General features: G+C 43.1%; 1 protein-coding gene across 1 annotated transcript in view; it reads right to left on the minus strand.

Moving 5' to 3' along the window:
* Positions 1–13872, minus strand: part of plcl1 (phospholipase C like 1) — an 89012-nt gene extending 75140 nt beyond the window's left edge. Inside the window, exon 1 of the mRNA XM_069177441.1 lies at positions 12965–13872. Within this exon, the coding sequence (XP_069033542.1) occupies positions 12965–13141 (177 nt within the window). The 5' untranslated portion in view covers positions 13142–13872. The remainder of the gene's footprint in view (positions 1–12964) is intronic.
* Positions 13873–14226: the final 354 nt, after the last annotated feature.

Genomic DNA, 14226 nt, shown 5'->3' on the forward strand with positions numbered 1-14226 from the left:
CTGAAAAGTCCAAAGGTGTGGAACAAACAAAATGGGTGTGAAAACACAGCGCAATTCAGTGCAGTAAGTCTCTGTGTCCTCATCACATTTGAAAAACTCCAGGCTCAACTGACAATTTTACTTCCACCCAATCAAAACTGTAAATTACAGTGAATAACAGCCTTATTTTAACATGCAAGTCAGTGACACTGATGTAAATTCATTTGTTTGAAAAATTCTCGAATACATAGAGCCAAAGCTGTAACAGCTCATTTTGAGGCTCAAAATAAACTTTGCCATTGAAAACAAAACTTAAAAAAAAGACACATTGGCATTAAAACACTTGCACTGAGTACACTCACACAGTCCTACGAGCAAATTAACTGGCATTGATAACGTTGCTTGAAAAATAAAATATGCCTCTTAGGGCCACTTAAGCTCAATTTTAGTGATTTCCATAATCGGTTTCATTACCGCAAATAGGAATTGCACTATTACTGTTTTTACGTTTAGGTTTCGCCAGCATTTTCTGTTTGGATTCAGCATCGCTCACTCTGGCCACAGGAACACATTTAACTTTGGTCACCAGAATCACTAACTTCACATTTCTCAAAGTAAAACTGCCAATTACCAGAGTTCATTTCTCAGTGCATGTGTCACTAAGGTGGGAAAATGGATTTGAAATGTGAACTGGTAGGGGTGAACCATGGGCATCTCATTCAGGCTATCCTTCCTACACAATGACACCCAGTCTCCCAAGGCCTGGTTAGCTGCTACAGCTAATGGGTTGTTTTTCATGGTGGGGAACTACACTTCCAATTCAGTGAGGTTCACCGCCAATGCTGTGAAAAGACAATTATTACAAATACCATTTCCACTAAAGGAGGCAGGTCGAGGAGGCATGACTAAATCTGACACACCAAGCATTTATAGCACGGCTAGAGCGTGACCAGGACATACTGATGATGTAGAACACAACAGTATTCATCAGATCACACCACCTTCTTCCATTGCTGGATGGTCTTGTTCTGATGCTCATGGCTCTCTATCCGCTCCCCTCACAGCAAACTGCCATGTCCTGTAGCTTCTCCCACCCACCGAGCAAAGACTTCACTCCCGGACCTCCCTTCACTCCCCGACCTCCCTTCACTCCCTGACATGACCTTCACAGCCTTATTCCAAAATTGATTAAATTCATTTTTTTTTTCTCAAAATTCTACACGCAATATCCCATAATGACAAAGTGAAAAAAGTTTGTTTAAAATTATTGCAAATCTAATTAAAATAAAGAATGAAAATATAACATGTACATAAGTATTCACAGCCTTTGCTCAATACTTTGTTGACGCACCTTTGGCAGAAATTACAGCCTCAAGTCTTTTTGAGTATGATGCTACAAGCTTGGCTCCTATTCTTGGGCAGTTTCTCCCATTCTTCTTTGCAGGACCTCTGAAGCTCCATCAGGTTGGATGAGGAGCGTCGGTGCTCAGACATCTTCAGCTCTCTCCAGAGATGTTCAATCGGGTTCAAGTCTGGGCTCTGCCTGGGCCTCTCAAAGACATTCACAGAGTTGTCCCGAAGACACTCCTTTGTTATCTTGGCTGTGTGCTTCGGGTCGTTGTCCTGTTGGAAGATGAACCTTCGACTCCAGGAAGAGTCCTGGTGGTTCCAAACTTCTTCCATTTACGGATGATGGAGGCCACTGTGCTCATTGGGACCTTCAATGCTGCAGAAATGTTTCTGTACCTTTCCCCAGATCTGAGCCTCCATACAATCCTGTCTCAGAGGTCTACAGACGATTCTTTGGACTTCATGTCTTGGTTTGTGCTCTGACATGTCAACTGTGGGACCTTATATAGACGGTGTGTGTCTTTCCAAATCATGTCCAATCAACTGAATTTACCAGGTGGACTCCAATCAAGTTGTAGAAACATCTCAAGGATGATCAGTGGAAACAGGAAGCACCTGAGCTCAGTTTTGAGCGTCATGGCAAAGGCTGTGAATACTTATGTACATGTGATTTTTTTTTTTTTTTTAATTTTTAATAGATTTGCAAAAATTTCCCAAAAACTTTTGTTCATGTTATCATTATGGGGTATTGTGTGTAGAATTTTGAGGAATAAAATGAATTAAATCCATTTTGGAATAAATCTGTAACATAAAATGTGGAAAAAGTGAAGCGCTGTGAATACTTTCTGGATGCACTGTATGCGTCGGGACAAAACACATCCTTTCCTGAGCTTATGTCAACTCAACAAGTCAGATTAAGTGTGTAGAGAAAGATATGGGATTAACTGGGAACTTCGGGTTCATTCGATGGCAAAACCTTATCAATTGATTCATTAATCTCCAAAATAAAATCTGATATTTAATTCAGTTTTTGAGCATAATGTTGAGGTTGAAGTTGAGGTGATTAAAATGAATATTCTCCCACGGTTAATGTAACGCTTTGAGACTCAGTGGAGGTAAACACCAAACACCGAAGGGGATGATCCAATGACCTGAGCCGAGATAAACTACGTTAGTTACATGTCCCATTATATCTACCGCAGGCGAAGCTAAAGTCATTAGTAGATCTGACGAGCTTGTAACCAACTGTGGGATCATCAAGAAAGTCGCTAAAAGAAGGAGAGGGCTGTGAGAGCGTGAGCAGAACTAGTGTACGTGTAACTGTACAGCGCGTAATGAAGTCCTGTCACAAAGAATAGAGCAAGTTAAATGAGTTGAGAGCAGCAACGCAGACGAGACGCTTCCTGAACCACGGAAGTCTGTTTGAATAAAAGAAAATGAAGGTGCAAATGAAGGTGCATTCTCAGAGAAAGACCTGGTTTTATATATATATATATATATATATATATATATATATATATATATATATATAAAACCAGGTGTGTGTATATATAAAACCAGGTGTGTGTGTGTGTGTGTTATATACACACATACATAGACTATTTACTTCATATGAATTTTATTTACATGTTTTGCCATACATTTTCAAACAGGGAAGGAAACCCTGTCTTTTCAATTGATTTTGATGAATCAATTAATAGATCAATTAATAAATACATTTTGAGGGAAAAAACTTTTTTTTCCTTTCAATATGGAAGAAAAGTTCAACTTCATAACATAACAAAATGTGGAAAAAGTGAAGCGCTGTGAATACTTTCTGGATGCACTGCAGACTTCACAAGAATAAGAAGGACGTGAGGTCACAGTGACCTTAAACTCTAACCTTGAAAATCTGATCAGTTCATTGTTGGTACCAAATTAAAATTTTTGCAAAGTTTGAAGAAATTCCCTCATCGCATTCTCGTTGTTAAGAGAGGTGAGAGGTGACAGTGGCCACCAAACTCCAATCAGTGTATCCTTGAGGCAAAGTGAATGATTATGTAACATTTGAAGGAATTCCCTGCAGGTATTCCTTAAATATAATCAAAGGATATGTCTGAATAATTTCTGCCTCTGACATCAGACAAAGGGAGGCTGCGGCCCCATGACGTGTCTCCCCCCCCCCCCCCCCCCTCCACCCCCTCCACCCCCTCCACCCGCAGCTTCTCACTCAGTAGCAGTGGTTGGATGGTGTTGAATGCACTGGAGAAATCAAAGAAAGTGATTCTCACAGAGTCACCGGTTCCATCCAGGTGAGACTGAGCTCGTTGCAGCAGGTAGATGATGGCGTCGTCCACTCCCACATGAGGCTGGTACGCAAATTGCAGAGGGTCCAGTGAAGATTTCACCAGCGGCCTGAGGTGGGCCAAGACCAGCCTCTCCAGCACCTTCATCACGAGATGTGAGGGCAACCGGTCGGTAGTCGTTGAGGCCGGATGGAGTCGTACCGGTGGTACACCATTTAAAAGGAGTCATCACAGGAGCCAACAACAGGAGAAGTCCAGACCACCAGGAATCGGACGTACCGCTGCTCAACCAAGTGACTTACCAACAGGCACTTTTCAATCTCTGCGCTGCTGGAGCAGATCAGCCATAAAACGGCATCTACCCATTTAATTTAGACCAAGAAATGGTTCTCCTGCTACAAGCACTCAGTGAAATAGTAACACAAATAGAGAGATTCATGTTTTTTAATAGCTAAAACCCCACAAGCTGTATGAACTTTGTCTGTAGGCGACTGCACAAATTGGGACATAACAACAAACACAAAACAGTACAAAATAACAAACATTTAAAAAACTTTTACCCATGCTGGAAACACAAACATCTGGGAAACATGACCAAATCAGGAAGCAAGAAAAAACCGGCAGACAAAGCACTGTGCTTCTCCTGCCCTCCATTCAGGACTTGTACACATCCAGAGTCAGGAAACGGGCCAGTAGCATCTCTGCAGATCATCCCACCCTGGACACCCGCTGTTCCAGCTCCTCCCCTCTGGGAGGCGCTACAGAGCACTGAGCACCAAGACCACTGGGAAACACAACAGTTTTTATCCGCAGGCCGTCACTCTGCTCAACACTTAATATGTTCAATATAACTGGACCTTTTTGCACTAGACCCAACTCCATCAGCACCATTTGCACCTTTGTTTTAGGTGTATATATTTATTGTTCTTTCTCAGCTGTATATACGTCTATTTATGTTTTATATTTATGTTTTCTATGTCTATTTATGTTTTATATTTGTATTTATGTTTTATACGTTTACTTATGTCTGTCTGTTTGTTGCACACTGAGAGCTGAAGTTATAACCGGAGTCAAATTCCTTGTATGTGTTAACATACCTGGTCAATAAAGCCAATTCTGATTTTGAAACGCTCCCTGTCGGGTATGAAGCAGCTGACGGAACAACACGGCACACACACCACATATCGGACCCGTGTTGGTGGAAAATGCAGGTTGGTGTTGCTGGCTGTGATGCTGCTGCCTCAACAAATGGCTGCAATGAAAATTTCACTTACAGACTTGAAGAAAATATGCAACATGTAAAAGACCTGAGCTTCCTCAAGAAGTCGTCTACTCTGTCGCTTCCTATCAACATCTTCAGTGTCCCGTTTCCATTCTAGTCTGTTGTCAAGGTGAGCACGAAGTGTTTGTAGCCCTCCAACACCTTCACCTCTTTCCCGCAATTAAAATGATGTTCAACAGGTACCTGGTCCTCCTGAAGCCCAGAACCATCTCCATCCTCTCCCCCACATTTAATGGGAGATGGTAATTCCCACACCTCAAAGCAGTCCACCACTTCCCTGCTCTCAGTCTGTCGACCACTGAAACTTCCAGCAACTGCAGTCTTGTCATCTCCTTCTTTGTTTCCTGTTTTTCCATTGAGAAAAGTCAAAAAGACTGACTGAAACAAAGACATGAGATCTGTGTAACTTCGAGACATGTTTATGTGTGTGGATGCAGGCAGTTCAACCAGGAGCTGATTTGTAGATATTCAGCTCTCATCTCTCTTTGCATGGAAGACACTCAACTTTAAACTAGTTTGTGTTATTCAAATCTAAAATCCTCTTTATGCTCTGGTGTTTTAATTCCAGCACTGGAGACCTTGCAGCCTCGGGAGTGAAGGTCAGTTTAAATCCCACAACAGTCCCATTAACTCTCGTCACGTACACAAAAACTGTCTGACACGTGTTAAGCGTCTCCATTTCCAGCTCATTCTACTCTTCCTACCTTCCAGAAATACAAGTCTCAGGCTACACAAGGAACGCTTGTCATCTGGTAAACTGTTAAAATCCAACCAAGATTACAATGCGTAGTTCTGATTGCAGCAGCACACAGGATTGCTTTGTAAATGGCACCTCTTGTATTTTTGAAAAATAACAAAACACAATATATTTTCGACGCCCTCTGCTGTCTGTGCATTATTCAGACAAAATACAGCTTCTGACTTTACTATAAAGTCACTTCACCTTACAAACCACAAATTGAAGTCCCCGTTATGCTGCCCTACAAGTCCAAATCAAAGTAACTAAGAATCTCACTTTTTCCTGTTCCTTGAATTAAAAGAAATAATTTGTTGATCCAACATGTCAGTAGCTTACATTAAATATATAAATAATAAAGCAGCTGAATCATTGTATTGTATTGTAAATAAATGCATTTAATTAAAATGAATGTATTATCAGTTCAAACGGGCAAGAAAGTTGAACATGTTGATTAACTTCTTTGTTGCCATTTTCAGTTACAATAATAAATATAGCCTAAAGATCATTTTACCTCAAATACCATGCCACGGAAATTTGTGGGAAAAAAAAAAGGTTGGTTGGGCAGTTGGCGAGATAGCAATAGCTAAAGATATTTAACCAAATTTTCGTGTTCCTTGTATTTTAAAAAATAACTTGTATGCGCCAACATGTTCGTATCTGAATTTGTATATCACATAAATAATGTAGCAGCTAAATCTAATGATACAGGAGTGAAAAAGAAGACACCAGATAGCTAAGATAATAGAAACTAACAAGTTAACACCTGTGCAGCCTCTGATTGGAGTGGAAATAATATTACTGAAAATCTGTATGATTAGTTCAGCAAGAAAGTTGATCACGTTTTGTTCATAGATGTGTTTACCCAGCAGCAACGGGTTGATGAAGCTTTTTGTCCTGATACAACGTTTTATGCAAATCCTTGTTGTTCCGAATGTCTACAACAGAGGTTTAAAGAGCAAATCTAACATTATGCACAGAGCCACAGCAGACAAATGAATTGAAAATATATGGTTACATAAATTCTCCTTTAAGACCAAGATGAATTAAATAGGCTGTACGTACAAGGGGAACAAATAGTGAATCTTGATTTTTCCATTTTCACACACAGTAGTTTAAAATCCCGACACCGTGATCAAACATCTCCCCTAAACATTTCTTTGTGTACTGGAGTTCTATACCGAGAGGCGAAGAAATGTCGTTTTCTCAATCTTAGTATTTTGAACTCCTCCAGGGCCGAGAGATGAACACGTGTTGAGGATGATAACACTAACAAACGGCTTCGTCTCGTCTCTCGTTCACACAATCCTGACAATCCAGCAGCTGTGATGAGGTCTGTTCCCCGAGAGATGTGCACCAGTAGCTGAATGATACGGGGAGACAGAGGGCCCTCAGTGGCCACCACTGCTCACACACACACACACACACACACACACACACACACACACACACACACACACACACACACACACAATCACAGGGGCTGCATTGTCATTACTCTTGATGGGTTTCCAGGAGTACACTGGGAACAAATCATTGTTCACTTCTCGGCACAGCAGGAGGCAGATGGAGAATTAGAGCAGAGTGAGAACAATGCCAAGGGAAACAACAGAAATCACTAACGTGATGCCAAATAAAAGAAAGAAAGTGGGATTGGAGAGTTTCAGACACAGAGCAGCTGGATGGGAGAGGAGACGGAGGCAGAGTGGGTTGAGGTGCTCGCATGGCGTTCTGTCTGAATAAGGACCAAATTAAAGTCGTATCATTCATCAACATGGCTCCACTGTGGACTTGATATGAAATTCCATGACTTTCCATAATGGATCAAAGGCACATTTGTTCACTTTGCACTTTTAAAGTGGAGATGAACCACAATGACTATGACTTGTTTGAATTTTACCATGCGTAAGATGTGGCATTATCCTGGTGCGTAAATGATTGTGGCCACGCTGCATAGAGAATATCTAGTGTTCGTTTGAACCAATCAGCACGTGTCCACCAAGGTGTCCTGAGTACAGCATATTTTTTTAATTCTTTTAAGGAACGCCAGCAGGTTGAATGAGCAGAACAAGAACATTCTTTTTTTTTTTTTTTCCGGTCACCGAGAAGGTTAATAGGAGTTTATGGAGCCAGATGCTTTTTGGAGGACTTAAAGGCTCTTCTGCACCGACATCACATTTCAGACCTGGAAACTATGTCTACCTCAATATACAGTCTATGGGCAGGAAACCTATTACACCCTATAGTTACATTTCATTGTGGCAGAGCCTCCGAGTTGTCATAAAAATACTGATGGGAGCAAAGAACGAGTTCAGGTAACTCCGTCATAGATCCATGAAGTCAGTATGAGAAGGATCGGGTGGATGCCTGCGTTGACCAACGTTGGCGAATACGAAGACTAATCAAAATGTTGGAAACTGTGAGTTTGTGCAAACAACATCCAAGCAATGCTTATGTTTCATGGTCACAGCGCCCCCTAGTGGGCATATTGTCAATTGATGGGAGAAAAAAAGGAAGTCCGATACCGTAGGTATGAGGTCTGGTCGGATGGAGGGAAGAAAAGGTGGAGTAATAACATGCAGCCGAGGCTATTGCACATGATTCTTAATGCCAATAACACGGTGCCTGTTGCACATAATGTGATTGGAAATTATTTATAAGTTGGTCAAATCGCTGTTCTGTCAGATTTTGATCCAACTCACATGAACCACTTATATTCTCTAGTTATCTTATTCAAACCCACCAAAGTCTGAGATTGTGGGTAGAAGCACATTCGAACTGTGAGGCTTCAAGGTTCTGTGGCAGTCCAAACACAACAGCAGAGATAGAGACGTGTCCTTCAGCCTCTCAGTGGGAAGCCAGCGAACACAGGCATGTCAGGGAGATGTCTGACCAGACCTTCCCACGACTGTGTGTGTGTGTGTGTGTGTGTGTATTGTGGTGTGTGTGTCTAATGTGGTGTGTGTGTGTGTGTCTAATGTGGTGTGTGTGTGTGTGTCTAATGTGGTGTGTGTGTGTGTCTAATGTGGTGTGTGTGTGTGTGTGTGTGTGTGTGTGTGTGTGTGTATTGTGGTGTGTGTGTGTGTGTGTCTGTCTGTCTGTGTGTGCGTGCGTGTATTGCGTGTGTCGTGTATATGTTTTGTTAGGGTCTTGTTAAGTCGTCCTGAGGGTCTTGTTAAGTCGTCCTGAGGGTCTTGTTAAGTCGTCCTGAGGGTCTTTTTGTAACTTTGAGTGACGGCAGTATTGTGACTCCGATCACAAGGAGCTCTGTCAGTTTTTGATCTCACCCAAATCCTTCGAGTCTGACTTCTGTTTTCTCTGCTCAGTTCCAGTTAGCATGTTTGCCAGTCGCCGTCTGCTCTTCGTCTCCTGAAGTGTTCCCTGGAGTCATCCCGGACCACCCCACCTCCACCTCCACCCTCTGAGACGGACACATTTAACCTGCGTCGCCTCGCTCATCTCTACACAGCTGACAGACACTGAGCAGTAATATCCATTTCCATTCTGCTCAATAAACCTTTTCACCTTTGACCTTCAGTTCTGTCTCATGCATTTGGAATCAAGATCTAAACTCATCACAGCACTGGGGCACTTCCTAAAGACACATGTATAGAGCCATATCCATATAATTATGAACTGAAGATTTTCCAACAAAAAAGTAAAAGAGTCAAAAGGAGCAAATAACAAATAAATATAAAAACATAATTCAAAGCGAGGTAGGTTTACTATCATATCTTATAACTTCATCAATCAGTCCCAGATATCAGTGAAAAACATGATATTAATCTATACCTCAAAAATCAAAGAGGTTTATCAGTCTCTGGACATTCTGCCTGTCTCACCACAGAGGACTGTCTCACTGTCTTACTGCCTCACGCCACAGAGGACTGTCTCACTCCGTGTACCAAGCTCCACAAGATTTTCTCCAGTTGGTGATAACATTTTCAGAGAGATCTGATTGGTCAGTAGGTGGTACTTTCTTACGTTTTGATCCGATATCGCCAACTTAACCTGCTCCTGACCAGGTCAAGTTGCAGCATCAGTTACCATGGTGATCTAGCCAGCTTAAAAGAGCTCCACCTTCGTGACACTGACAACCTCTGTGTTAGTCTGAACATACCTCACTAAGCCACTAATCTCACTTTATAGTCCGCCCCTCTGCTCTGAAAACAGAGGCTAACATGATCATTGTTGTTGTTTGCCTCAAACTGACCGTTCCTGAATTATAAGCGACAGAAATTCAGAATGACAATTGTTTAAGAGAATTACAAACAACACGTTTGTGGGATGCTGTATGACTCGGCAATTAAAAAAAAAAACATTTAGTGCCTGACTGAAAATAAATGTGATGAATGACTGCAGGTGTCCAGGGGCCCAAACAGGGACTCACACTCAGGACATACGGCCCTGTGAGATGTACCAATAACTCAGCCGTAGTGTAGGCCCACAAATACGATATTATTTGCTATTTTCATTTATTTGCTATGAAACAATAAAAACATAAATGTATCTTTTTTTAAATCCAGATCTAAATGTAAACATCTTCTATTATTAAAGAAATACATGTGATTGTCCACCTCTAATACGTGTTTGGAGGTCTCCTCTTCACCACTGGTGCTGTGATTTTTAAGTCATTATTTTACAATATGCTACAGATTATATCACAATGTGCTGTTATCATAATCTGAGTTGTTGTTTGAAAACTTTAAATATTTCTGTATTTTTTCAATATAGTATGTGGTTGCCCCTGAATTTTTCACTTAGTTTAATCCATTATCACCATGGATACAGAGCCCAGGGTAGAATGGGTGCTGCACTTGGCATATGGTGGACTGTACACCTTCTCTGTTCAACGTCCGGATGAGAGGAGGAAGGCGTGGCTGATGAAGTTTGCAGAGAGCTGTGAGACGTCTTCAATACACAAGACTGTCCCACCCTCGACCTGACTACTACCTTCAACAACTCTGTTATCCCGACCCTGACTGATAAGAACCTCGGAGACACTCCACGGTCAACTCTCTCTTACTGCCAACATCACTGCAACAACACGTTCCTGTAGATACATGCTGCACAACATCAGGAGAATACATGTATGTCCTCTTCTCACTCAGAAGGAGGTGCAGGTTCTGGTCCAGGTTCTGGTCCAGGCTCTGGTCATCTCACGTCTAGACTACTGTAACTCCCTCCTGGCAGGTCTACCTGTTAGTACCATCTGACCTCTGCAGCTCATCCAGAATGCAGCAGCTCAACTGGTCTTTAACTTCCTAGATTCACTCACACTCCTCCTCCTCCTCCTCCTCCTCCTCCTCCTCCTTTACCTTGAACAGTGGAACTTAATAGAACTTACTGATAGAACTTTGTAGTTTGGCTTTCTGGAAGAAATTATATTTTCTTGATTCTTGTTGTTCTGGTTTTGAACCCTCATGGTTGAAATGAACTTATTGTAAGTCGCTTTGGATAAAAGAGTCAGATAAATGAAATGTAATGTAATGTAACAATAAACTGAGATCTGCAAAAGGTCGAAATGAGGTGGGAAGGATGTATAAATACAGGTCGCAGAGAGATCTCAAGTGCAACGTTTAAAGAGCGACCGCGATGTCTCAGGGACGTCGGCGTGATGAGCAAACGATCTCAATACATCGTCTTTCTGGCGGATTTTGAAAACATCACAAATACGTTGCAGTGACATAAATGTGCTGACTGGGCAGACATCTCTAAAAAGAAACATCAACTCTGCTATTTGTTCACATACCGAGGAAAGATTTAGTACATCTTTACACTTTTTAAACAAAACATCTTACAGATTGCTCTTTAGGCAAAGACCATGAAACATGTAGTGCAGCTAGCTTATGCTAATAAAACATTAGCCGCTGTTTCTGAGGGAGAGCTGCGAGTTCTCCGGAGCGACATCGACATCATCAGCACAACTCAGAACAAAACGCATCGCCACTGTCGCCTCGTCGGACCTGAATTTCAGATGTTAACTTTGTTTTTGTTTTTATTAAATTTTGTATTGCTAATTATGGATTATGAGTGATATTTGGATCCACTAGTTCAATGTTAAACCCGTCACATTTAATAAACTCGTATTTTTGGTCATGTAGAATGAAAACCAGAAATCCAAAGCTGTCCAACAGAATGTTGTAAGTCCTGAAGTAAAGTTCCCCGAGAACTCTTCAGTTGATATTCGGCGCCATGTCAATAAAACTGAATTGAAAATACAGTTGAGTACAAGTATGTAGCGTACGAAGTTTCAAGTAGCAGAAAATGTAAATAAATCAAATAAAGTACAAGTGGCTTAAGATTGTACGCAATTTTAGGAGAATATTTGTAAGTGCAGACTACTTCGTTGCATTCCACCACGACAGCAACAGCTGAAGCATAACCTGTGGTGAGGAGCCTCCTGCTGAGCAGTTCTACACATCATCACCCCTTAAATATCATCCTCCTCACAACCTGAGCACAGGTGATGCTGGAGAGGTGTGACGTCACCATGATGTCACGAGGTGAACAGATGACGTGTCTTTCCACAATAAAACAATCTTTCCAGTTTAAAGATGAGCCTATGGCCTGAGATTGTTCCCGTCATTGCCGTTTCATTCTTAAAGACATGTCATTCTTGGAAGGCAAAATGAATCCTTGCTGGGCTTTTAGTTGCCGTTCCCCTCCCTGCAGCTGCGTCACAAAGTAGTTTCCCCTTGCTCAGCCATGTCATCTCATGTGAGAATGTGGTATAGCTGCTTTTAAACCCGTCAAAGGACAAACACGGACATTGTGGAATTTGAAATTACGCACGTGACGTGCCTAAAAGGACGCAAAATGGTGGATAATCAGCGGAGGTGTGCCGCGATATGCTGCACGCACACACACACACACACACACACACAGAGAGACACACACACACGCACACACACACACAGAGAGACACACACACACACACACGCGCACACACACACACACACAGAGACACACACACACACACACACGCACGCACACACACACGCGCCTGTCCAACACAAAAACGGGCACAATGACACAAAAAGGTGCGAACTGGTCTTCCGGGGATTGGAAAGGCACCAAATTTAAAGCAGACCTGTGAAATGTTTTCCTCCAGCTTCACTCATTTATGAATTGCCCACTTGTTGAAACAATGTACGATATTAATATTTAATTAGCATATCTCCAAAGCTGCTATTCTCCACCACATCTGACCATTTTGAACAAAATGGGTCCAGTCAGCTGGAGGCTACTCGGGCTTCCTGTAGTCTCTCCAGGAGGTTCCAGGTCAAACTGAGCCAAAACAACTGGTGAGCCACAGAAGCAGCGCTTTACCTTAATGATACTGCTCCGGCGAGGTGCTGCCTTCGCCGACTCGAGGAGGACGGTGTCGGTGTCCTGGCCGGCCCCGGGGAGGACGACACCGCTGCGCCGACCACGGGACGCTCTCGGCATGTACTCCGGTGCCCCGTCGCCGCACAACGCGTCTCCACCTTCATCCCGTTCAGACATGTCAACGAAGAGGAAGGCTCGACTTGAAGCAAGCGGAGGACGGAAGATTAATCAACTCGTTGGATCCGACCCGAATAAAGTTTGTCTTGTCGGTGCGTGGATGCCATTTACGGGAGAAACGGGTTGTTGGTTCCCTGAAGCGTCAGCAGTTCCAAAGCAGCTCTGGTGGCCTGAAGGAAACTAATCACCCCAATGTCCTTAATTATGGACAGATTCTCACTGTCAGCGAGCTCCAATCCGGAATGAGTCCAGGCTGTTGGACCGAGCTGATGCCGACAGTCCGTCCCGGCGCCACTGAAACCACTCAAATCAAAGCATCACACGCAGGTACAACCGATTTGGACAAAAACCGAAGTGGTGCGCTCCCCGGGGACGCGCAACAAGTCTTCTCCGGTCCCAATCTGACTTGTCTTCTCCGTGATCAAGACATCGAAAGGCGCGGAAAGCCTGGTGCGTGTTGAGAAGCGAAGAAAGCGAGCTGCTGCTCGTGGAAAGAAAATGTTCGAAAGCACGAGTCTCCTTGATCTAAAGCTCTTTTCATTTCTCCCCAAAACACATCGATGTCAAAGTGAGGTGAGGAGCGGCTCGCGCTTCACTGGACGTCAGTTACCTGAAGATCCACTCGTGCGTCGCCGCGGAGCGCGTGGCTCTGACAAACAGCCGCCGCGCTCGTTTTAGTTGGACTCAAAGCAACAACAGCCGACTTTTGCCGAGGACAGGGAACACCGCTGACAGCCGCACCGCCTCCTCCCTTCCCTTCATCAAATCCATCAGCTCCTCCCACACGCCGCCTTGAAAGCAGACTGACGCGCGAGGGAGCCAATGCGCTCAGCCGCGTGGAGATTTGGAGGCAGTCAGAGCCTCTGATAGGTGGAGGGGGAGTCCCGGGGTCCTGACGCTTCTGACGGTGGGGTGGAGTCACTGGAAAAATAAGGTGTTGTTTGAGTTTGAGCTTTTACCAGCTGCGTGTAGCTTTAGATGATTTTGTCCAAATTGAAGAAACAATGTGCTGACCTGATCTATTCACTTCGTTTGTGGTTGAATTCGACTTAAATCCAACTACTGGCTATAAGGATGGACAGAAA

The sequence above is a fragment of the Embiotoca jacksoni genome, unplaced genomic scaffold (assembly GCF_022577435.1).
Source record: "Embiotoca jacksoni isolate LCO1_2020_lvr unplaced genomic scaffold, fEmbJac1.0.p SCAF_72, whole genome shotgun sequence".
Taxonomy (NCBI): domain Eukaryota; kingdom Metazoa; phylum Chordata; class Actinopteri; family Embiotocidae; genus Embiotoca; species Embiotoca jacksoni.